This window comes from Pleurodeles waltl, chromosome 6 (assembly GCF_031143425.1).
Source record: "Pleurodeles waltl isolate 20211129_DDA chromosome 6, aPleWal1.hap1.20221129, whole genome shotgun sequence".
Classification (NCBI taxonomy): Eukaryota; Metazoa; Chordata; class Amphibia; order Caudata; family Salamandridae; genus Pleurodeles; species Pleurodeles waltl.
Window position 1 is genome coordinate 618,364,239 of NC_090445.1, and position 24,227 is coordinate 618,388,465.

The 24,227-nt window shown below is 46.2% G+C and overlaps 1 protein-coding gene across 5 annotated transcripts in view; it reads left to right on the plus strand.

Annotated features, from left to right (window-relative positions):
- The first annotated feature begins 11,687 nt into the window (after positions 1 to 11,687).
- PTPN7 (protein tyrosine phosphatase non-receptor type 7) overlaps positions 11,688 to 24,227 on the plus strand; it is a 294,573-nt gene continuing 282,033 nt past the window's right edge. For 4 of the 5 annotated variants that reach the window (XM_069238938.1, XM_069238937.1, XM_069238940.1 and 1 more), the window contains exon 1: positions 11,692 to 12,003. Coding sequence is in view for 1 of the 5 variants with exons in the window: in XM_069238936.1 (XP_069095037.1) it covers positions 11,783 to 12,003 (221 nt within the window). In the remaining 4 variants the exon portion in view is untranslated. Of the gene's footprint in view, positions 12,004 to 24,227 lie in introns of all 5 variants that reach the window. The other variant, XM_069238936.1, reaches the window with a different exon arrangement.

A 24,227-nucleotide genomic window follows, 5' to 3' on the forward strand; every position in this document is an offset into this window, starting at 1 on the left:
TAATTATTCTACTGCTCACTTTCAGGGTGCTACTGTTTCTCTTTCTGTCTGCCCTCTGTGTGTGTGTGTTTTCTTGCTTTTTCCATTGTGTGCAGTTTCCCACTTAAGTTACCCCCACGCTCTCTGTGTTACTTTTCCCTGGCCCCCACTCTGTTGCTGCAGTCGTTTTTCAATATATAATAGCCCTCTCTTGTTCCCCATTCCCAACTCATCTCACCATCTCTTTTTACAAAAAATCTTCCTTGGAGTGACTGGCAGTCGCAGTTTCCTGCCAGGAAGATCCTTTATGCAAACAATTTACTTCAAAATACTTTTTATATTTTTTTTACTATTTACTTTTCGAATATGTGAATTTGCAATCTTGGAACAGTGAATAAAAACAAAAAATGTGGAGTAGGTTCGTCTTGAGGTCCTTTGTTGGTGACATCTCTGAAAACATTACTGATCAGTGAAGCCATGCTCTATCATCCACTGTTTAAATTCTTCTGTTGAGGTACTTCCCACTTCGTCCTGACGAGGGTGATATAATTTTGCTTCAGATGTGTTTGCATTTCCAAGAAGAGAATATACTTTCACAAGATGTCATAGTCGCTGGGAAGATTGTGTGCCATGCTTGTTCTCTGTTAAGGTGAGTTTGCAGCATTTGTCATTTGAATGGCGTTGTCAGGCATATACAAAGTGTGCGCTCTCTTTGGACTTTTTTGGGATGATTGCAGTGTTGCAGGAGTAGTCATTTTGCTAACATGAAATATGTCTATCTCAAGTTTATATACATGGCCTGTTCTTTGCAATTGCTATGTTTGTCCTTCATTTTTCCTTCAATAAATGTTTTTCCTTACAACAAATGTATAGAATTTCTGTCATCCATAAAAGGTGTTCTTTTTCTTTGTGGTGAGGGAGTAAATGTGTTCAATTCATACTGAAACAGGGCTGACTCAAGATCCTCCCTACTGGATTTCTTGTTCACAGCCAGTCCCCTTTCCATGCAGAATGCTTTAAGCTGCCACTTTTTATACATAAATAGGTGCCAGAAATTGACTTCCATTCTGCAAAGGCTTCACAACCAAAAACCAAATTCCAAAAATATTAGCAATACTTCCAGGAGGACATCAGAGAACAAAAAGCAGAATCACAAGACAAGTAGTATGTGGTCACGTAGTGGTCTGAACTCAAAACAGTAGTGTACACTTAATTACTGTATGTCAAGTACAAATACAAGTCCAAATCACCAACCGCTGATCAACAATGTTAGAAATGGGGTCTTTGGTTGACAGTCAGGTTACTCCCTGTTCAAGCAAGGACCCTCACTCTAGTCAGGGTAAAAGAGAATCACCCTCAGCTAACCCCTGCTTACCCCCTTGGTAGCTTAGCAGAGCAGTAGGCTTAACCTCAGAGCGCTAGGTGTAAAGTATTTGTACCAACACACACAGTAACTTCATGAAAACACTACAAAATGACAGAACACCGGTTTAGAAACATAGGAAATATTTATCTAAACAAAACAAGACCAAAACGACAACAATCCAACATACACAAGTGAAGTTATGAATTTTTAAAGATTAAACTCAAAAATAGTGCTTAGAAACAAAAATGCTTCAATGAGATGTTAACACGGTGTCGTGACGGAGTCGTTCCCAACAGGCCGACACCAGCGGCGCCGGACACGGAGTCGTGTAGACCCCCAAGTACAGTACCTTTGGTGAAGAGTGAAAACAAGCCGATGCGCGAAGTTGGGAATCGCGGCGTCTGTGTGAAACGTTGAATCCGTGCACTTTGAGCGGCGTCGGTCACGACGTGGTGTGGCGACTTCCACGGAGTCGCGGACTTCAGCGGGGCTGCTGCGGCGTCGGGCCTGCGAAGAGCATCGGGTTCCAGCGAAGGTCACGGTGTAAGGTGCAGGCGGCGTTACCGGATTCAGCAGTGGCGTCGGTCCAGAGTCGTCCGAATTCGATTTCCTTGGATTTCCACCAGCTTTCCTTTCAAGGACCCAGGGACTGGATAGGGCACCACTTGTCAGAGCAGGAGTCTCTCCAGAGACTCCAGGTGCCAGTAGAGAGAAGTCTTTGCTGTCCCTGAGACTTCAAAAAACAGGAGGCAAGCTCTAACTCAAGCCCTTGGAGATTTCTTCACAAGATGGAAGGCACACAAAGTCCAGTCTTTGCCCTCTTACTCTGGCAGAAGCAGCACTGCAGGAAAGCTCCACAAAGCACAGTCACAGGCAGGGCAGCACTTCTTCCTCAGCTATCAGCTCTTCTCCAGGCAGAGGTTCCTCTTGGTTCCAGAAGTGTTTCGAAAGTCTGTAGATTTGGGTGCCCTTCTTATACCCATTTTGGTCTTTGAAGTCACCTTTCTTCAAAGGGGACTCACGCCTACTTGTGAAATCCTGCCTTGCCCAGGCAAGACCTCAGACACACACCAGGGGGTTGGAGCCAGCATTGTCAGAGGCAGGCACAGTCCTTTCAGATGAGAGTGACCACTCCACCCCTCCCTCCTAGCAGAGATGGCTAATCAGGAAATGCATGTTACACCCCAGCCGCCTTTGTGTCACTGTCTAGTGCGAGGTGAAAAACAACCCAACTGTCAAACTGACCCAGACAGGGAATCCACAAACAAGGCAGAGTCACAGAATGGTTTAAGCAAGAAAATGCTCACTTTCTAAAAGTGGCATTTTCAAACGCACAATCTTAAAATCAACTTTACTAAAAGATGTATTTTTAAATTGTGAGTTCAGGGACCCCAAACTCCACATGTCCATCTACTCTCTAGGGGAATCTACACTTTAATCATATTTAAAGGTAGCCCCCATGTTATCCTATGAGAGAGACAGGCCTTGCAACAGTGAAAAACGAAGTTGGCAGTATTTCACTGTCAGGACATATAAACCACATGACTATGGGGGTCATTCTGACCCCGGCCAGGGTCGGCGGGAGCACCGCCGACAGGCTGGCGGTGCCCCGCAGGGCATTCTGACCGCGGCGGTTCGGCCGCGGTCAGATGCGGAAAACCGGCGGTCTCCCGCCGGTTTTCCACTGCCCTTGTGAATCCTCCATGGCGGCGGAGCGCGCTCCGCCGCCATGGGGATTCTGACACCCCCTACCGCCATCCTGTTCCTGGCGGGTCTCCCGCCAGGAACAGGATGGCGGTAGGGGGTGCCGCGGGGCCCCTGGGGGCCCCTGCAGTGCCCATGCCAAGAGGGCCCCACTTTGTATTTCAGTGTCTGCTATGCAGACACTGAAATACGCGACGGGTGCCACTGCACCCGTCGCACCTTCCCACTCCGCCGGCTCAATTCTGAGCCGGCGTCCTAGTGGGAAGGCCGTTTTGCACTGGGCTGGCGGGCGACCTTTTGGCGGTCGCCCGCCAGCCCAGTGCAAAACGCAAAATACCCTCAGCGGTCTTGCGACCGCGGAGCGGTATTTTGGAGGGGGGAACTCTGGCGGGCGGCCTCCGCCGCCCGCCAGGGTGAGAATCACCCCCTATATGTCCTACCTTATCCATACACTGCACCCTGCCCTTGGGGCTACCTAGGGCCTACCTTAGGAGTGCCTTACATGTAGGAAAAGGGAAGGTTTAGGCCTGGCAAGTGGGTACACTTGCCAAGTCGAATTTACAGTGTAAAAATATACACACAGACACTGCAGTGGCAGGTCTGGGACATGATTACAGAGCTACTTATGTGGGTGGCACAACCAGTGCTGCAGGCCCACTAGTAGCATTTGATTTACAGGCCCTGGCACCTCTAGTGCACCTTACTAGGGACTTACTAGTAAATCAAATATGCCAATCATGGATAAACCAATTACATACAATTTACACGGAGAGCATATGCACTTTAGCACTGGTTAGCAGTGGTAAAGTGCTCAGAGTTGAAAAGCCAACAGCAACAGGTCAGACAAAAATAGGAGGCAGGAGGCAAAAAGACTGGGGATGACCCTGCATAAGCAAAAGTCCAACAGGCATGATTTTAGTTTTGACGTTTAAGTGCTGTAAATGCGCTTATGTGACTTAGGTATTTGGACAGTCGCCTACATTAGCTCAACTGCAGTAGATGTTTAAAGATATGGGTTGGCCAGGAAAATGTGGTAGTAACAGCAGGACCATTTTTAAAAATGTTTGTGAGTAGCCACTTCCTGCTGACATGTTTGATTGCTGGTAAACTAGCTGAAAAAAAACCACTGGGGCAATTCACAAACTGCATTTTGAAGTAAGTTAAGTAGTGCTACAATAGTTTTATTAATATGCTACAAAATGCTATTCATAAACCTAATCTGTAACTGTATAGTTACTACCGCCAAAAAGGAACCAAAACAGTTGTAACTGGACTCCAGCTCAGAGCCGGAGTAAGTCCACCACCACACTTGGCCAAAAACTGGTACTGCAATGCCCGTCCATAGAAAATCATGGAGCTAGGGACTTAAACTAAAAGCCCATATGAACTAATGTTAAATTAAATTAACTTATTTTTACTTTTAAACATTTTAAATAAGCTTAGAAAATTACATGTAGATAAAACATAATTAGTTAATTATAAAATATGTTAAACTTTGGTTTATATAAAAAATAATGTACCTTTAATTTTTAATAAAATTATTGAATTAATAATTACATTAATTCTGTAGACATATTTTAATATTTTATTACATAATAATCATATATAAAATGTATACTTTGGATAGGAATGTTTGTATTTTAACCTTAAAAAAAGACTTTAAATTTAAATTAATATATTCATAATAATTAAATATTTAATTCAAACAAGTTAATAATGCAGTAGTGTTTTTTTTATTTTGTTGTACTTTTAAGTATTTTAAATTGATTTACATCAACATGTATCTTAAAATATTTTCCTTTAAAAAATAAAACCTTTAATAAACGTTTAAACTTTTTAATATGTTGTACCATAGGGAGATCTATGCCCTAGTTGCAAATAACGCACCTATGTGTCAAAAGTTACAAGTAGTAATTTTACTGTTGTAAAATAAGCTCCTCTCCCTGAATTCAGGGGGCTGGGCATGTAAGCCTACACTTTGCAGTAAATGTATATTTGTTAATGGAGAATAGCCTGAAGCAATTAACTTACTGCACACTGTAGGAGTAAACGTTTAAGTGTAGATTTACTCAATTGTAAGTATACATTTGTGAATAGCCACCATCATTTTTATATTTTTTTCAATGATCAGTGCATCAGGATTTCTTAGTCCCTCTATCTCAATCACGCCTTTCCTCAATTAAGATCTAGCAGATAATTGATCACATAGTTTTTTCAAGTGACTAAATCAATATTAGGATTCAGATATCTTTTTCCAGAGAATATGTAACTTTACCATTGAACAACGTTCCCCCTTTGGATGCCTACAACCCGTATCCTAAACAGTGCTCCAGGCATCATCTATTAGAAAATGCTGCTTTTGTCACTTAATACGTTTATTGCACTCTCGCTAGAAGCAGAAGTCTGCTAGAAGCAGATGCCGTATTAATCAGACTGGAGCTCACAAAGTAAAGAGGAAGGCAACTTAGCACTGAAAAGAAACAATGGCAAAGGCCAATATGTGTCACTTTAATACTGTTGGTGCCAAGCTATTGTTTTTATGCCAACACTTGTCTGTAAAGCATAGTTTAGAAAAAGTAAACAACACAATTTCGAAATAATGGGGAAAAAGCAACCACAAATTTGAATACCTCTCACAACTGGCATGGTTTATATTTCAAATACTTTTCACTGAGGAAACTCAGAACAGATTTTTAAAGAATAAGTAAATGTCAAAATTGAAATGAAAATAAGTCCTTATTTACTTTTCACAGGAATCATAACTGGAACATGCTCCAGTCATTTGGTTTTCTGCAGCATCCCTTGGTGCAGATTTATGGGCCTTTAGGAGAACAGGCATCTTTTCAGTCATGCAAATTACACCTTATGCCTCAAACATCAACAGACAGCAACATTCAGTTCCTACACCAACACTACAAATGAATTTGTGTGGAAGTCGTGTGCTTTGTGCAATGTGTGGAATACAGCCAATAAAACAAAAAGAATCCTTGAAGTATGTTCTTTAGTCATACCCGGCAAATATGTGCCTGTTGTGTATTTTTACAGGTAAGGTGAGGGGGAGGAACATCACTGCGAGCCAGGGGGCGGGTATTTGAGGGGGAACCATCACATGATGAAGAAAGAAAGGAAACACGTGCACTCTCTAGTGCTAAATGAAAAATAAGATAGTTACTCCATGTGTCATGTTGTGGTCCTGTTGCCTGCTATCTTTGCCACATACCACGCTAGTTGACTTTACGGTCAAAGCTTGCTTGGATTTGAGAATCCCTCAGAGAGAGACTTCAACTAGCAACCGTCCTTACTTTCACCACTTGAATCTAGTTGTGGCACCGTTTTCAGACATCTTCGCATGCAGTCCTCCTATCCTGGAACCTTCACCTGAAAGACAAAGAGAAAACTCAAATGGAAAGAGGAAGAGATACAGTAAGGCTCTCTGCTGCATACTCAACAAAGACAATAAGGTTAGTGCACTAATCAATGGACCCATTTTCTTTGTTTGGCTTTCATATCATAATAGCAGAAGCCCCATTAGAACTAGGAGAACAGAGTAGTGTTATCAGAGGCCATTTGGTGGTCTAATGTGCTGAACTTTTATTGTTTAAGTAACAAGATAAGCATAGTGTTCATTACAAAGAAAAATGAGAAAGGTCAAACAGGTACCAGGATTCCAAGAAAAGAGGAGATTCGAGTACAAGGATCATAAGTGAAAAAACATAAGAGTGATACAACCTTCCTCCATAGTAGAGCCCAGATACCATTCAGGAAGCACAGAAAACCCATTTTGAGAGCAACAGTCAAGTTTCTAGCAGAAACTACTTATCACGTCCCAGAAGAGCACTGAAGGTCAGACCGATAGATGTTTTTTTTATTATCCCTCTCCCCCACAGACTATTCCTAGCACACAGTGCAAGTTAAGTTGTGTGCTGGGTAATCTGTCTTTGGGTGGCGTTGGTGGACTAATCTTTGACTTCAGGTGAGTGGTTTTGGTCTGACACCCTTAATGTAAGCATTGGGAGAAAACAAGTGATCCAGTTAAAAGGGTGTCAAAGAAGCTATGTTCCTTGGGAGGGACAAATAAGTGAAACGGATAAACAGCCATCAAATAAGAAGGAAACAAATGAGTTACAAGAAGGCCAACCAATGATAAGTAATGGGCTGGAACAAAGCCCACTGTATGTTCTTGGTGTGGCCCAAAAGAGACGTTTTAACAACAGACAATAGATGACACCTAAGAACAGCACACATCAGATGAAAGTGCACAGTACCAACTGCACCAGGGAGAGATAAAGAGCGAAGGGCAAAAAGTAGTGCTTCATAAATTGGCTTCTTGTTTCATGCCTGGATGCACAATGCCTCTAATTGTTTGCAGGTTTTACTTCTTAGAGCAAAATTTCACTTGTTTACAGCATGTCCCAAACATGGACGCAGAGTCTTTCTCATTGTGTGTCAGTCTCACATCTTGATGCAGTCTCTTGGACTGGGTGCGATTTTCATTTGTTTTATTCATTTGTGGAACTAGCTGCTTGTACACCTGCGACACATCTCAGAAGAACCCAGATTCAAAAAAGAGCTGCAAACTTATCTATTCAGATGTAAGGGGGGGACGGAGGGCTGGCAATTTACTGCCATAGTGTTGTGATGTGATCTAGAATTCGTGTGTGTCATGTGGAATCCCCTGACGGAGCTTATGATGTCGGGACATTCCACATGACGCCCACGGAGTGAGAGTCGCGTTTCTCCTTGCTCTGTGCCCCTTGTACTCTGTTTACTTAAACCGGTTTATTGAAGATAATAAGCCATATACCTACCGCAACCCTCTTCGTTGGAGTCTTCACTTCACATAGTCTCTGGTAATACCAAAAATCGACGGGACACTCTTGTGAGTAGCCGTGGACTATAATGAGTAGCTGTGCACTATAAAAGTGCCCATCATCCATTCATTCATTCATTTTCAAACAGATTCATTCTTTTTTTTCATGCCTCACTTTTTCGAGAACAGACTGCGTAATGGAATTGTTTAGACCCCTGTGGACTGCCTGCAGATTGGATGCCATGTTTGCTGCTCCTGCTGAGCAAACTTTTTAGTTTTTCAGGAATAAACTTCGAAAATGGGAGATTGTTCTTGAAAAACAAAAAAATCAGTGGCCCTGATATCCAGAGAGTTTTTACCCCATGCGTAGGAAACACCGATAGATTTCCCTGCCTGAGACCGCCATGCTTTGCATTATGGTTCCTGCACAGGGAAATAAAACGATGATGGCCCCTTCCAAAACCGGCTGGGGTGACGTCAGTATGACTTTGTGGCCCAATACTTGATAGTTGTCAGGCAAAGGGATTCCACTGGTGGAGCCAGCTGGTGTTCCACTGAAGGAAACCCCAACCTCTAAAGACTCTAAATAAGGTCCCAACGTTTTGTCTATCTTCCATCTTAAAAAATAGCTCAATTATTTGACTTCATTGTCACACCTTGGAGCACAGTGCCATTCATTAGAAGACTCTCACTCGCCATTATAGGTGAATTAGATTAATTAGAGCACAGTTTCATTGTGAAAATCTCACTCATTGGGCTTAACACTCATGCATTGGTTTCACTCGGGTCTGAATCACAGACCTTGGTCCACACTATTGGTGTGAATCCCACACTAGTGAATACAGTTTCACTCACTGGGTGCAAGTCTCACTTTTTGGAGCACAGTTTCAATCGATAGTTCAAAATTGTTCTGTTGATGTCAACAAAATCGTGCACCTGTGATTTTGTCCCACAATCTCTCAAATCTCACTGCTCTGAACTCCAGCCCTTGAGCTATCAGGGGACAATGAGCAGGAGACAAATGAGAAAAAACACACTTGGGGGGAACAGGTGTTTGAGGCAGGCCCCAGTAGCCACTGTGGAGCAGGGGAGGGCAACCCTGCAGGGAGCCCCCAGCCCTTCATGGGGTTCCATTCAGCCCAGGGTCAATGAATATGTGTGACATGTGGGAAACTTAGGGTGCTCTTATCACATTCTGCAGGGGGAGCATCATTTTGAGCTACGTTAATGGGAAGGGGGACAAAATAAAACCATTATGAGACCGCCGAGACAACACAGTGTCTATGGTGTGCAGGATGTAACAGGAACAGTCTATGCACAGGATGAGACTGGTGGGGGACAGATGATGAGGTGTGAAGAAATAAAGGGCACAAGCCAACTGCAACCACTGTCATAGCATGGAAGCATAGTGCAAGAATGGGAAATGACAACCAATTGACAGACAGTTGCAGAGAAAAATCACCTGCAACAACCAACACAATATGGAGACCAACAATATGACTTGCTTGAAAAGGCGAGCTAACTATGGCAGGTGAAAAGTAGTCTGCACTCAAGCTCTGAAGGAAAGATCAGGTCAAAAGTAGCACTGTGGCAGTAGCGTCTCCATCAAGCAAATTACCAGGCTGTTGTTGGGCAGTGGAAGTGGGCCCAAGATGGAAAATAAGACGTCGAGAATCTGCGTTGTGGTAACAGTGACCACATCAGAAGATTACATTAGTGGCCAACCTATGCAAGATTACCAGCAGCAATCAAGTTATTTCATCATACCGAGTTGGCAGCAGTAATGAGAAAAGTGTTTTTATTAATTTGGATGCCTCTTTATGATTAATATATAACAATCACAGAGCTATGCCCTAGGAACCAATGTAATATTATGAGCAATAAGTCTCCCAAAGATGCACAATTGAACAATCGAGTTGCACCTCTTCAATTTTGAGATACCTACAATAATCCAACCAAGCAAAAGCTTCTAATTTTTTAGTCTGGGATGCACACTGGAGAGCTACCTGGAGAGCTACCTGTTACGAGCTACTCGTTGGAGAAGCCTGATGTAGTGCTGTGTCCGAGGAGCCTGGCCCGGTAGTCAGAAGAAAATGCCTCGGCCAAGAGGCGGCACAGAGATGTGACGCATTATTCCATAATTTTGCTTCAGATGTGTTCAAGTGAATGCAGGGCAAAAGGCCTACCAACGTCCTGGTACTGGAGCTAAATAGATGAAAAGTCCTGTATGGGATTGGGCCTCCCTGACCTGTGGTCGGATCCAGCTAACGCCTCACTAAGGATCCCACGAAGAGCTTTGGTCAGTGCTTACCACGAGCGGAAATTAGCTATGGCCCTAGACTGCAAGAATGAGGGGTCATTAACATCTGTATTCGCGCAAAGCAAGGACTCATACCGTTTGGAGAGGGTTCTGGATGCTATGTCTCCTGTGCTGGCCAGGAAGCTTTTTCTCCAATGGAGATATGGCACATTGCCTCTGCGATCTTACACCTGCTCCTGGTCAACACTGCCATCTACCAAGCTATGTCCGACATGTGTGGGAGCAGAGGAAAGCGATCTGCATGTGGTCTTGTTTTGTCCAACTTACAAGGCCGCCAGGAAATATTGGCTCCTACCACTTATTAGAAACCTTGGTTTTAGGGAGTACCTCCCGGTGTACAGAATTTTAAAAACTGATGTTTCAGGTCCAATTGTGTTTGCACTAGCCAAATTCCTTACCAATGTCTGGCATATTCGTACCCGTATTTTAAAGTTGCAGGCTCCTATCTAATTTTAAGTTTTCATTTTAATTGTATGGTCTTTTATCTGATGTGTTTCCTGTTTACTTTCCCTTGATGGTTTTACATGTTCATATGTGTGTTTTTTGTGTACATCTTTTATGGCCTAATTGGCCGAAATAAAGATTAATTAATTAATTAATAAATAGATGAAGTTATGATTGCTTGATTGCCAGCCACTAGGTGATCTGTACTGCAACCACCGGCCAGGTATTCTTCTGTCCAGAGCAAAGATGTTCAGTATTTTAGTGTTGATGGAAATAACTCTAAAGGCGTTTTTTAAGCAGGGAGCCTCCCTGTCATGCCACTAGAGACGTTTTCAAGCAGGGAGTCTACATTCAAGTAGCAATTCGAGCTGTCAAACAGAATTAACTTGTCAACACTAGCGCAACTAGATCGAACTGCAACTTGAACGTAGACTCCCTGCTTGAAAACGTCACTAGTGGCATGGCAGGGAGACTCCCTGCTTGAAAAACGCCCTTAGGGGTATTTCCAACAACACTAAATATATTGAACATCTTTGCTTTGGACAGAAGAAAATATGGTCGGTGGTTGCTAAAGCTGCCTCTGAGATCTCTTGCGTTTTGACCGCACCTCACGAGTTTGAAAAGCAGCAAGAGATCTCAGAGGCACCTTTAGCTGATTGAGTGGCTCCGGAATTTAGCATAAATGGTTGAAATGTTAGAAGGAACATGCATTCATATCCATGTTGCTGTTTGTATGTTTCCACTATGGGATTATCGCCCAGGAGTATTGCAAGATCAGCAGCCTAGTGCTTTTACCATATGTGCCCCGCGATCAGAATTAGGCTGTTAATCTAGCCGGGCTCACTGGTCTAGTCTGATTTCCAGTCCCGACGCCACTATCCTCAAAATAACGAGGCACGACGAGCAGGGTCGAAAACTCCTGCCTTTGAACGCGGCTGTTTACCAACTTTGAAGGCAAACACCTGCTCTTCAGCAGGACTAGGCAGGGATTATAGGCAGGTGAGGGACGGCTCGAGACTACGAGGGAGGAGGAGCCCCGCAGACAGGTGGAGGTGCTAAAAGCACATAGCAGTGACTAGCGCATCCGCCTAGCCACTTCTGTGTGTGTTAGTGAACCTTTTTTGTTTTCTAGAGGCAGGCGGAGCCGGAGTCTAGTAGTATGTGGGCCGGTATGTGTGTGGGCGTCCGAAGGGAGGGGGAAGGGGCGAGAGAGCCACAGAGAGGAAGCAGCACAGCCAGCAAAGTCCACTTGATAAGCACAGCTTCGGAGCACACACCTCTGGGTCTACAGTGCCTTCGGGCTGATGGGAAGAAGGGCGCAGGTTTTCTGATTTTTACTGTGACTGATAGAAGCGGACAAGCACCTGTCAGGCGCTTCAGGTGAGTGGGATGCAGCGGGGGCTTTCAGGTGGGTTCCAGGGTGCACGAGACGTCTGCAGTTTATATCCTTTCAATAATTCTGTTCATGTCCAGTGAATGACTGGCCAAGAGAGAAACATGAAATGAAGCCGGTGCCTCTGAAAGGCTGTCAGGGCTGGGCAGAGACAGTCAAAAGCTGGCTCGCTCCCAGGCCTTTAAAAGGCTCCTGACACTATCGAAAGTCTCCCGCTTTCTACATAACCCCGATGTTTTTGTCCAAGAGACCGTAGTGGGCTCATTTAACAACGTATGGTAATTCGATTTTAAGAGAAAAAAATTACAATTTTGTGGGAAATGGAAGCAAAGGGAAACCCTTCTCAGTTTTTGACTGGAGTAACTACGGCTATAAAGTGAGTGTTCTTCAGTAAAAATGTGCGTTCACATTCACTTTACTTGTTCTGGTTCGGTGGTGAAATCACTCGATGCAGGTCAATAATGAGTTCTGTTCTGCACAGATTAACACGAATAATGTATTTTATCTATTGTAAATGGCAGGGGGGAACAGGGAGCGAGGACTGCACCTTTGCTTTGGAGCCTGAACATGCATCTTTATGTGTAATGAGTCTTAAGAATCATAGTTAGGGACCTCCGTGGTCTAGTCTAGTGCAAAATTACAAACATTGGAGAAAAAATGTCTCGAGGTGAAATAATGGTTAGTCAACTTAACCAAGGAGTGTTCCTGGGCAAACCACTTTCTCACCAGTTGCGATGTTTACTTACCCACTTTTGGGAAAGCGCTTAAGGGTGGCATTGAAAGCTGTCTGAAATTTGAATATGCACTCATTTTACTTTACGTTTCCATAACTTTATGTTCTTATTTTAATCACAAGCTAAATGTTGGTGGCAAATGTAATTGCAAAACGTAAGCGAATTTGTTTAAAGCTCCTCTTGCCAGTAGTGCAGCACCGGGTGTGACTGCTGTTTGTTCTCGTGTTTGCACTAATACCAGGTTATAAATGGCACTGTTTTCTCAGGGGTTAGAAAAAAAGAATCCGTGGGAGGGAATCTTCATGACTTTTGGTCTCTCCCACACAACAGCAAACACAAAACAATAGACGCTGCTTAGAAAAAGAAAGTAAAATGTGCAGTTTTGCTTACCAAAGACATTATGATCTGCATGAGCGCAAGGGTTCTGCATTCAGCAGAAGAAAGGCTTTTAACCCCCCTTGTAGGTGGCCTTGACACCAGCATTACAACGCAAATTCATTCTTTCTTGGCGAAACTTGGGCCGCTTCACGAAAGTGTGTGCAAGAATGCGTCAGTGAAATTTGCGTGAGCACACCCTGCGCAACCCACACCTGTCTCAGTACCACGCACTCAAACGGATTTAGGAACACATGTAAAGTATTCCCAAGCATGTATCTCGTAGAACGTTTGGATCCATTACTTTATCCATTTATATAATTCGAGACTCCAACAGAACATAATTAAAACAATAACTCTTCAAATCTTCAATAAATGATTACAAGGAAAAGCGAAACGCCATAATGTCTGCTAATGCACAAAGCCTGTTACTTCATTTGCATGATGATTCTGCAACCCTTGCTGAATATCCGAGTCTCACTGGAGACTGACACACTGTCCTTGTGAGGTCTCCCATGCAGGAGCCGGTTAATATAACACGGAGGGTCGTCGGGGGCTGTTAGTGTGCGTGATGGCGTGGAATCACATTCCATATCTTTCAAAACTTTATTTGTTGGAAATCTGTGACACTCCACTCTCATTGTGGAAGGCATACACAAAACTGTGGACTGGAGAAAGACAGGCCTCAGAGGTGAAGTCTGAACTGAGCTCTCTGTGCTTTACGTATTCAACTGAGAGAATCCGAGTAATGTACCAGTGCACGTTGGCGCCATTTTTTTCGTGAAGAGAGCTTGGACGTCAATTCGCCGAAATGCCAGGGGTAATTGAAATGACATCACACGCCCTTTGACCTCCACGTTCACTCATGCACATACACACAAATTCACACTTACATAAACTCTCACATAAACAGGCACACGACCAGGGGCGTAGGAGACACTAAATTTCTGGGGGGGACAGGGACAACCTTGAGGTGGGCCCCCTGCACAAAGTTTGCACCCAGAAGGGTTGCCGTGGTGGGGGGAGATGGGGAAGACAGTCGCTTCCAGTCGAGTCCTGTGTGGCCTGCAATTCCCTGTCTGCTGGGCTCTTTGCTGCCTGTTAGGCAGCGACAGGCTCTGTGATGCTGTTCGCCTGTGTGAAGTCCTAGGAGGCCTGTACTGCCTGCTGGGCGCAGTGCTTCCTGTCGATTCATGTGCTGCCTGCCAGGCACTGTGCTGCCTGTTGGGAGCTTTCTTTCTAGTCAGGCTGTGTCAGTCTCTGGGCCCGCCTGCCTGTGAAGGCCAGTAAGGCCTATGATTGCTGCTAGGTCCTTGTCTGACTGTCAAGTGGCAGTCTCTGTGCTGCGGCCTTCCTGTGAACTGCTGTGCTGTCTGATAGGGCCGTCCTTAGTGCTGGTGGTGCCCTGTGCGACATTGTTTGTTGGTGCCCCCCAGTGACCACCTCTGCCACGGATTCCCTCACTACCATCCATCACCACTCTCTCTCAGATGCATTTCATTCGTTTTATAGCACCACTCATACCGGGAAATATCCCTTACCACGCAATCAATGCAATGCATTGACCACGCTGCCATTACCACACATATGGGTCTAGCACGCATGCCTTTACCACACATGTCTTTACCACGCATATGCGTGGTTACAGCATAGATAGCAGTCTAGCTGTCGGGGTGGAACAGGAAGAAGCAGAGGAGAGAGAGGTAAGTAGGGCTGTGGCCGGGTTTAGAGTGGGAGGTTGGGGTCATTTTTAGGGCAGGGTAGGGTCGGGGTAGTTTTTAGGACAGGGTGGGGTAGGTTTTAGGGGTCAGGATGAGTGCATGGAGTTAAAGTAGTTTTAGGACAGTGTGGGGTAGGTTTTAGGGTACAGGGTGGGGGTCATGTAGTATTTAGGACAGAGCGGGGTAGGTTTTAGGGTTCAGGGTGGGGGCAGGGGCATCAAGGTAGTTTTTAGAGCAGTTCAGGGAAGGTTTTAGGGTTCAGAGTGGGGGTCGGGGTAGTTTTTAGGACAGGGCAGGGTTACTTTTAGGGCTCAGGGCAGGGGGGTTTAGGGCTCAGGGCAGGGGCAGTTTTAAGTGCTTGGATGGGTGGAGTATGGTATCAGGTGTAAGGGGGCAGGGTAGGGAGAATTTACCACGCATGTTCCTTTACCAAACATGCTTTTACAATGAAATTCGTTGTAAAGGCATGCGTAGTAAAGACACGGTCATTGTTGAGACTGCGATGTTAAGGCATGCACGATATACGCATGTGTTGTTCTATCATTCATCCCTCATACCAGTCTAGGGTGTCAAAGCACTTTACATCACACAGACATTACGCAGAGACAATCATCATATATGTGTAAATCAGTGTATATGAATGTTACATAAGACAGAGGACTACAAGGTGTAGGTGTCACAGGTCATCCATACTGGTAGCAGGTATAGTTTCAGAGTGCTTCATCTGGAGAAGCGCAAACTCAGAATTTAAAACATAACACCATGGTTGGGGGCTCTCTTTAATAATAAGAACTGCACTCAAATCAACTTGTTTTGCAACATTAAGTTAATCAAAAAGTGGGGGGAAATCATGACGCTCTAATCTATACCTTGATGTTTGCATGCAGCTCTTTGATGAGTTCATTGCTCACTGTTCTATATTCAGTTTTCATTTATAAATTGCAGGGGACAAAAAAGGAGCTCTCTGATGTAGGAAGCTGGCCTTGTGTGTGGTGAGTACCTATGGTATTATCACCTTATACCAGGTCCTGGTATCACCTTATTAGTGAAGTGTAGGCAGTGTCTAGAAGCCAGGCTCTCTAGAGTTAGCTGTGGATGAGCAGCCAAGACTTATCTAGGACACATGCAAAGATCATGCAATACCACTGTAGTCACACAGCACTTACACACATGAAAGAAACACGTGTTACGAAAATAAAGGTTCCTTATTACAGTAACACAAACACTAAAACACTAGATAGGCAATACTCCAATAGGATGTAAGTAACACACTATTATATGTACAGCAGCAATCACAAATTGGCATAAAAAGCAATAGAAAACAGTGAAAAGCAATAGGCAATACTGAAGGCCTAGAGGGGACCAGACCATATACTAAGAAAGTGAAATGCGAAAGCCGGGTCCCCACCCAAGGAAGTTGAATTGGTAGAGGGGAGCTGGAGGAACTAGGAAACCCCAAAGGTAAGTACCAGAGTGCCCCCCAGCGACCAGGAGAAAAGAGGTAAGTTACAGTTTTTTCCCTGACCCACCAAAAGGACTTCAGAGAAGGATATTGCAAAACGCAGACAAGACTGCAAGAAACTAGAGGTGGATCCTGGAAGAGTAAGACCTGGAAAAGAAGGGCACCAAGTCCAGTTTACGTAGGATGGTCCGGTCGTGGCAGGAGCCACTACCCACCCATCTGTGGATGCAGGAGTTGGTCGACGGGGAGACGAAGATGGTCAGCAATGCAGCACTGGAGCAGATGAAGAGTTCCTAGGTGATGCAGTTGACGTCCCACGCCAGATGAAGAATTGCAGTCAGTCTGTGGTGTGGAAAACCCACCAACAAGCCTTGGCAAAAGCAAATGTCGCAGTAGGAGAAAAGTGGAGCTACCGGGGACCAGCAAGGTCCAGGGGGACTCAACCCATGGAGGGGAGTCTCAGGTGACCATCAGCAAGGCAGAGAGTCTGGAGGAAGAGAGGCAGCCCCCACAGAAGACCTACAGGCAAGGAGCCCAGGAGCTGTGGAGAGGCCCACAGCACACCTGAAGAGAGGTCCCACTTCACAGGCGAAGCACATTGAGGGCTGTGCTTCACAGAGAAGAGTGCCGGGGGTAGCTGCAAGAGATGCGGTGCATGGGGGTACTGTCCTGCATGGGAAGGCAAGGACCTACTTACTCCAAAGTTGGGCAGCTGGTAGAGAGGACCAAGAAGACCACTCCAGACTACCACCCCTGATGCAGGATCCACGCAGCTCAGGAGGAGAGGAGAGGAGATCCACACAGCCGGTTGTTGTTGCAGTTGGTGCCTGCGGATGCAGATAAGTGACTCCTTCACTTCAAGGAATTTTCCTTCTTTCTTCTCATGCAGACTGAAGACTTGCTGCCCTCAGAGGAAGCACAGCTGGGCAAATGTTGCAGTTGCTGGAAGGAGTCGGAGAAACAATGTTGCGTGGCAAAGTCGTCGCTGGAGCTGCAGATTGTATGTTCCTGTGAAGTCCAGTTGCGGTTCCAGTGGCCAGAAGTCAAAGTAAACATTGCAGAGGAGTCCTGCTGGAATCTTGCACGTCAAATCTGAGGACCCACCCAAGAGGGAAACCCAAAATAGCCCAGAAAGGGGGATTGGTCACCTCGCCGGGTGACCACCTAGGAGGGGGGCTGTGATGTCACCTCCCTGACCTGGCCACTCAGATTCTCACAGAGGCCTCTGCCAACCTTAGATTCAAGATGGAAGAATCAAGTGGCCACCTGGAGGAGCTCTGGGCACCACCCCTGGGGTGGTGATGGACAGGGGAGTGGTTACGCCATTTCCATTGTCCAGTTTCACGCCAGAGTAGGGGCTGAGGTCCCTGAACTGGTACAGACTGGTTTATGCAAGGAGGGCACCAAATGTGCCCTTCAGAGCATACTAGTAGCTTGGCGAGGCTACCCCTCCCAAGCCTTGTAACGGAGAGGGTGTTGCCTCCCTCTTCCAAAGGAAATCCTTTGTTCTGCCTTCCTGGGCATGAGCTGCTCAAGCAGCAGAAGGAGGGCAGAAATCTGTCTGAGGGGTGGCAGCAGCGTGAGCTGTTCGGAAGACCCCATAAAGCTGGTAGGAGCAATGCTGGGGATCCTCTAAGGAGCCCCCAAAGTGCATGGAATCATACAATCAATACTGACAATAGTATTGGGGTATGATTCTGACATGTTTGTTACCAAACATGCCCAGGTTCGGAGTTACCATTATGTAGCTGGACATAGGTAGTGACCTATGTCCAGTACAAGCGTAAAATGGCGTCCCCGCACTCACGAAGTCCAGGAAAATGGAGCTGGAGTTCGTGGGGGCACCTCTGCTCCTGCAGAGGTGCCCTCACACACAGGTACTTGCACCCTACCCTCTGGGCTAGGAGGGCCTACCATAGGGGTGACTTACAGTGACCTGGTGCAGTGGCCTGAAGTGAAAGGGTGCAAGCACCTTTTCACGCAGGCTGCAATGGCAGGCCTGCAGACACAGTATACATGGGCTCCTATGGGTGGCATAATACATAATAAATGCTGCAGCCCATGGGAACCCCTGATCCCTCAATGCCCTGGGTACCTGGGTACCATATACTAGGGACTTATAAGGGGTACCAGTATGCCAAGTGGGGGGTGTGTGTGGTCCAAGTAACCAAATTTAATGGGAGAGAGCACTGGGGTCCTGGTTAGCAGGATCCCAGTGAACACAGTCAAAACATACTGACAACAGGCAAAAAGTGGGGTAACCATGCCAAAAAGAGGGTACTTTTCTGCATCTGACAAAAGCAGAAACCCACTGACCTATTCACATTATATACACTTTGTGATCTGCATGTAGACGGCCTTTGTAGCAGGCATAGTAACCCTGTACGTTATGATGAGTCAAAACTTCCACTAGACAAAACTTCAGTCTCTCTCCAGAATGACCATTAATCACCGGAATTATCTTAAGATTTTTATTGTTGCCTGAAAACTGTTGGTGGCAAGGAACATCCAGCAGGTGCTTTTAAAGTCACAATATACTTGCAAACATAGCACCCCCATCCTAAGTCAGCACCCAGTGCGGCAGCACCAGTTGCATCGCCCTAGCTGCCTTACCTTGCCCTGTCCATCTCTTAGGCCATCTGGTTCTTCCTGGGACCCATGCTGTGTGCTGGTCTCTCCGCTGTCTATCCAGCAGTGTCAGGCTCTGTTCCACCATAGCATGTGAAGTCCTGTAAAGCCTGTGAGCTGCCACAGTGCTGGCTTCGCATCCACAGGCCATTGGCATGAAATTAGATTTACAGACAGCCCTTGCCCTTCAGAGCGGGCTTTCACAAATACCAGGAAGGCTGAGGGAGAGACAGGGGACAGAAATGTTGGGGGGGGGGCAGGATGTCAACTTAGGGGACAATAATTAGCACTGGGGCAGGCAAGCTGGAGACAGAGGAGAGAAGAGAGTGAGAGAGAGGCGACAGAAAGGGGGGCCCTAACAAACACTGGCGCACAGGGTGCCACTAGCGCGCTAAAGCCTGCCCTGCTCATATCTAACAGTAACTCAACAATACTGTTTTTAGAAAGGGAGATACTCTGCAACACAGCACTGTATTTAAAAAGAAAGGGAGTTACTTAGCAATAGTTTATTTAATTACCCAAACCTCCTTACCTTCTCAAATCTTGCTGCTGTCTTCAGGGTTGGATCTTCAAGGGACAGGAAGGGTCGGGCTCAGGAGGGACTGGATGCACACAGCAATCAACAAAGGGCCTCTCCTCTCCCTTTGTTCTCACAAGTGCAGACTGCAGGCAGCTGTGGCGGCAAGGTGAGAAAGAATCCCTTGTGTGCTGCAGCACAACAAAAGGGCAGAGGGCGAGTGTCCTGGAGCCAGGTCACAGGTCAAGTGCAGGGCCATATAGGTAGCGCTTTCATGCGCTAATGGCCCTGCGAATTACAGGAGAAGGGAAAATTCTTCTGTCCCCTCGTCCCCCCCACCCTTGTCCCCCTTGTCCCCCCCACTCCAAAATCTGGGGGGGACATATCCCCTGCGTCCCCCACACTTCCTACGCCCATGCACACGACATACATTTAAAAGCGTTATTAACTTTCCTCAGCTGCAATGATATTCCAGCGAAAATGTACACCATTTTTATCACACTAATAGTGAATAGCATTATTATTCACTGTTAGGGTAATAAAACATTGACAGAAAACATAGAGTGAAACCTTAACTGACATCTAGAAGGACAGTGCTCCTGGCACTGGATTTTCCACCTCTGAGGCCAGGGGTCGCAAAGGTCGTGCCAGGGTCGAAGCTGCGACCCCTGGAGACCCTTACATGATGTCAATGGAGAGAGATGAAACATGCAGAGGTGCACAGACATGTATACTTGCTTAGGCCTCTCATGGTTCTCAAGTCGTGAGTTTTGGTGAATTTTACGTGACACAGGGCTGTGTCCGTTCGCTGTGTGTGCAGCAAGAAATTGTTTTTTGTGAATCGCCCTGTTTAATCACTAGAGAGATGCACCGGAAAATGATTGCTACTGTTTCGTTATTTACGGGAGTAGACGCTGGTGTTGTGCACTATCTGAAAAAGTTTTATTTCTACAGATCTATGTGCAGCTGAACAGTTTAATTCTAGGAAACTGTCTTTACAGCAGCCACATTCCAGAGCGTCTATCTCGCTAAACACCTGGACAGTGGCCCTCGAGGTGGGCATTTTCAAACATGTGTCTCTGTGCATCAGACATGCTCAAACAAATTCAGAAAATGCATGTCCTTCACCTAAGAGCTTCGTTCGTGAAAGAGTGGTGCAGAGATCTTTCATTTCTCCATGTGTATGCACAACAGGCAAGGGATTTTTACTTGGAGCAGAAGGGATACAAATTGCAAAAAAAGGTAATGTCACTTTTTGTTTAGGTTGCCCATGTATTGCCTTTTGGTGAGTCAAATTAATGGCAATCAATAACACAATGACATGCAGACTGAACTGTTCACAATCACTGCAATTTATGTCAATGACTCTCTCTCTCTCCCTCCCTCCCCTCTGTTCACCCCCCCACTCCTTATGATTGATAGACATATAGGTATAGGGCATGATTTGTGTTAGACCTGTTAGCTCTTGATGTGGTGTCCCCTGTCTTTTTGGCTTTTGACCTCCCGTTTTTGATCCTGTGCTAAACTTCGTTTTTGCTGGTTTTAGACTCTGGGCACTTTACCACTGCTGACCAGTGCTAAAGTGCAAGTGCTCTCTGTCTAAATGGTATTGGTGAGTGGTTTATCTATGATTGGCATATTTGATTTGGTAGTAAGTACCCAGAATAGAGCACCATGTGTGCACATGACCTGTAAATCAAATGTTACTAGTGAGCCTGCAACACTAATTATGCCACCCTCAAGAGCAGCCCTGTAAACATGTCTCAGACCTGCCATTGCAGTGGCTGTGTGTGCAGTTTTTAAACTGCCAGTTTGACCTGGCAAGTGCACCCACTCGCCAGGTCCAAACCTTCCTGTTTACTACATGTAAGTCACCACTAAGGTAGGCCCAAGGCAGCCCCACGGGTAGGGTGCAGTGTATTGAAAAGGTAGAACATGTACTGGTATGTTTTACATGTTCTGATAGTGAAAAACTGCTAAATGTGTTTTTTACTATTGCAAGGCTTAGCCCTCCATTAGGGTAACGCAGGGATTGCCTTGAAATGTCTTTCAAGAGTAATTTCCCATTGGGAGCAGATAGCGATTTGGAGTTTGGGGTTTCTGAACTAACAATGTAAAAATACATCTTTTGGTGAAGTTGGTTTATAAACTGTAAGTTTGAAAATGCCACTTTTAGAAAGTGGGTGTTTTATTGCTTAACCATTCTGTGCCGCTGCCTGTCTGTGGAATACACGACTGGGTTAAGATGACAGTTGGGCTGTTTGTGAATTCACTCTATACAGTCACACAAAGGGAGCTCAGGTCTGCCCTGCATATCCTGGTTGGTCTTCCTGGGCTAGAGTGGTGGGAGAAGCTGACACTTACACATGAATAGGGCTGTGCCTGTCCTTACTGTAGAAAAGTAGCCTCTTTCTTGGCATGGTTACCCCCATTTTCAGCCTGATGCCAGTGTGCTTTACTGTGTTCAGTGGGATCCTGCTAATCAGGACCCCAGTGATTATGCTCTCTCTCCCAAAAGTCTACATTTCACTCCCAACTGGCATACTGGTGCCCCCTAAGTCCCTAGTGTATGGTACCTAGGTACCCAGGGCATTGGGGTTCAAGGGATCCTTATGGGCTGCAGCACATATTTTGCCACCCATAGGGAGCCCATGCAAAGTCTTCTGCATGACTGCCATTGCAGACTGTGTGAAAAGGTGCAAGCACCCTTCCACTGCTATTACACTGCAACAGGTCACTTATAAGTCACTCCTATAGCAGGCCCTCCAGCCCTGAGGCCGGGGTGCTAAGTATCTGTGTGTGAGGGCACCCCTGCACTACCAGAGGTGCCCCCACGACCTCCAGGGACATTTTACCAGACTTTATGAGTGCAGGGACACCATTTTACGTGTGTACTGGACATAGGTCACTACCTATGTGCAGCTACATAATTGTAACTCCGAACATAGGCATATTTGGCATCAAACATGTAGGAATCATACCCCAAGGCTTTTGCAAGCATTGGTTGTATGGTTCCATGCACTCTGGGGGCTCCTTAGAGGACCCCAGTATTGCCATTTCAGCCTTCTGAGGTTTTCCAGGCAGCCCCAATGGCTGCCACCTCACAGACAGGTTTTGGCCCACCTGTTGCTTAAAAAGGTCGAGCCCAGGAAGGCAGAACAAAGGATTTCCTTTGAGAGATGGATGTTGCATCCTCTCCCTTCGGAAATAGGGGTTACAGGCTTGGGAGGAGTAGCCCCCCCCAAGCCACTGGAAATGCTTTGAAGGGCACATTTGGTGGCCTCCTTGCATAATCCAGTCTACACCGGTTCGGGGACCCACAGTCCCTGCTCTGGCGCGAAACTGGACTAAGGAAAGTGGAGTGACCACTCCCCTGTCCATCACCACTCCAGGGGTGGTGCTCAGAGCTCCCCCAGAGGATTCCTGGGTTTTGCCATCTTGGATTCAAGGTTGGCAGGGAACTCTGGGAGTATCTGAGAGGCTAGTGCCAGCAGGTGACGTCAGAACTCTCCCCTGATAGGTGCTTACCTGGTTAGGTGACCAATCTCCCTTTCAGGGCTATTTAGGGTGTCTCCTTTGGGTGGTTCCTCAGATTTGAATAGCAAAACTCCAGCAGGGATCCTCTGCATCCTCTACTTCGACTTCTCACTGAAGAAACTTCATTTGGACCCTCCAGGAACTCTACAAGCTGCAATAAAGAAGCAAGACACCTTCTGCAACATTGTATCTCTGGCTCCTGCCAGCAACTGCATCTGTTTCCTGGTCGTGCATCCTCTGCAGATAGCCTGTCTTCAGCCTGCACCAGAAGACTGAAGGAATCTTCTTTGGGGTGAAGTAGTCACTCCCCTGCTTCTGTATGCACCAACTGCAACAACGACCAGCAGTGTGGATCCCCTCTCCTGCTGAGTTGCATGGGTCCTGCATCATGGGTGGTAGACTGAAGTGGTCCCGACGGTCTTCACATCCAACTATCCAACTTTGGTGGAGGTAAGAGCTTGCTTTTCCACGCAAGACAGTACCCCCGTGCACCATGTGTTTTGCAGCTGCCAAGGCTTGTTGGCATCCTTCCTCCAAGGTCTTCATACAACTTGTAGCTCCAGCCCCCGGCACTCTATCCAGCGACGCACAGCTTGCTGAGTCATTCTCCGGCAAAGTGGGAGCCTTTGTCGTAGTGCTGCAAGGGCCTCTTATTCGCCTTCCTTGTCTCCGTGCTGTGGGACTCCTGTGTGTGCTGCCTGGTCTTCTGTGGGCTCTCTGAGTTGCTGAGAGCCCCCTCTGCCTCCCCCTCCTGGGTAGAGTCCACCTTGTACTTCCTGGTCCCGAGCAGCGCCATTTTCGGCTAACCGCGAGCTTTGCATGTGCCAAGGCTTGTTGGTGGCCTATAGCGATGCATCCAGACTGCAATCCTTCAACCTGCGTGGGACATCGCTTGCACCAACCAGGAATCCGACTTCGTCTTCTTGGGTGCAGTACTAATGGTTCATCTTTCACCGGTGATTCTCCTTTTGCACCTTCATCCGGGTTAGCAGGGGCTCCTGCTCTTCCTGAACTCTTCTGTGCATCTTGGACTTGGTCCCCTTCTTCCACAGGTCTTCTTGCCCAGAAATCCACTGCTGTTGGTGTTTTGCAGTCTCTTCTGGGTTTTGCATAATTCTTCTTCTCGTTTCTGTGTGTGTTCTGGAAAGTTACTGTGTTTTACTCCTGCTTTCCTGTTCACTGGGGTGACTTCTAGTACTTACCTATGGGGTTTTCTAGTACTCCCAGCTCCCGTCTA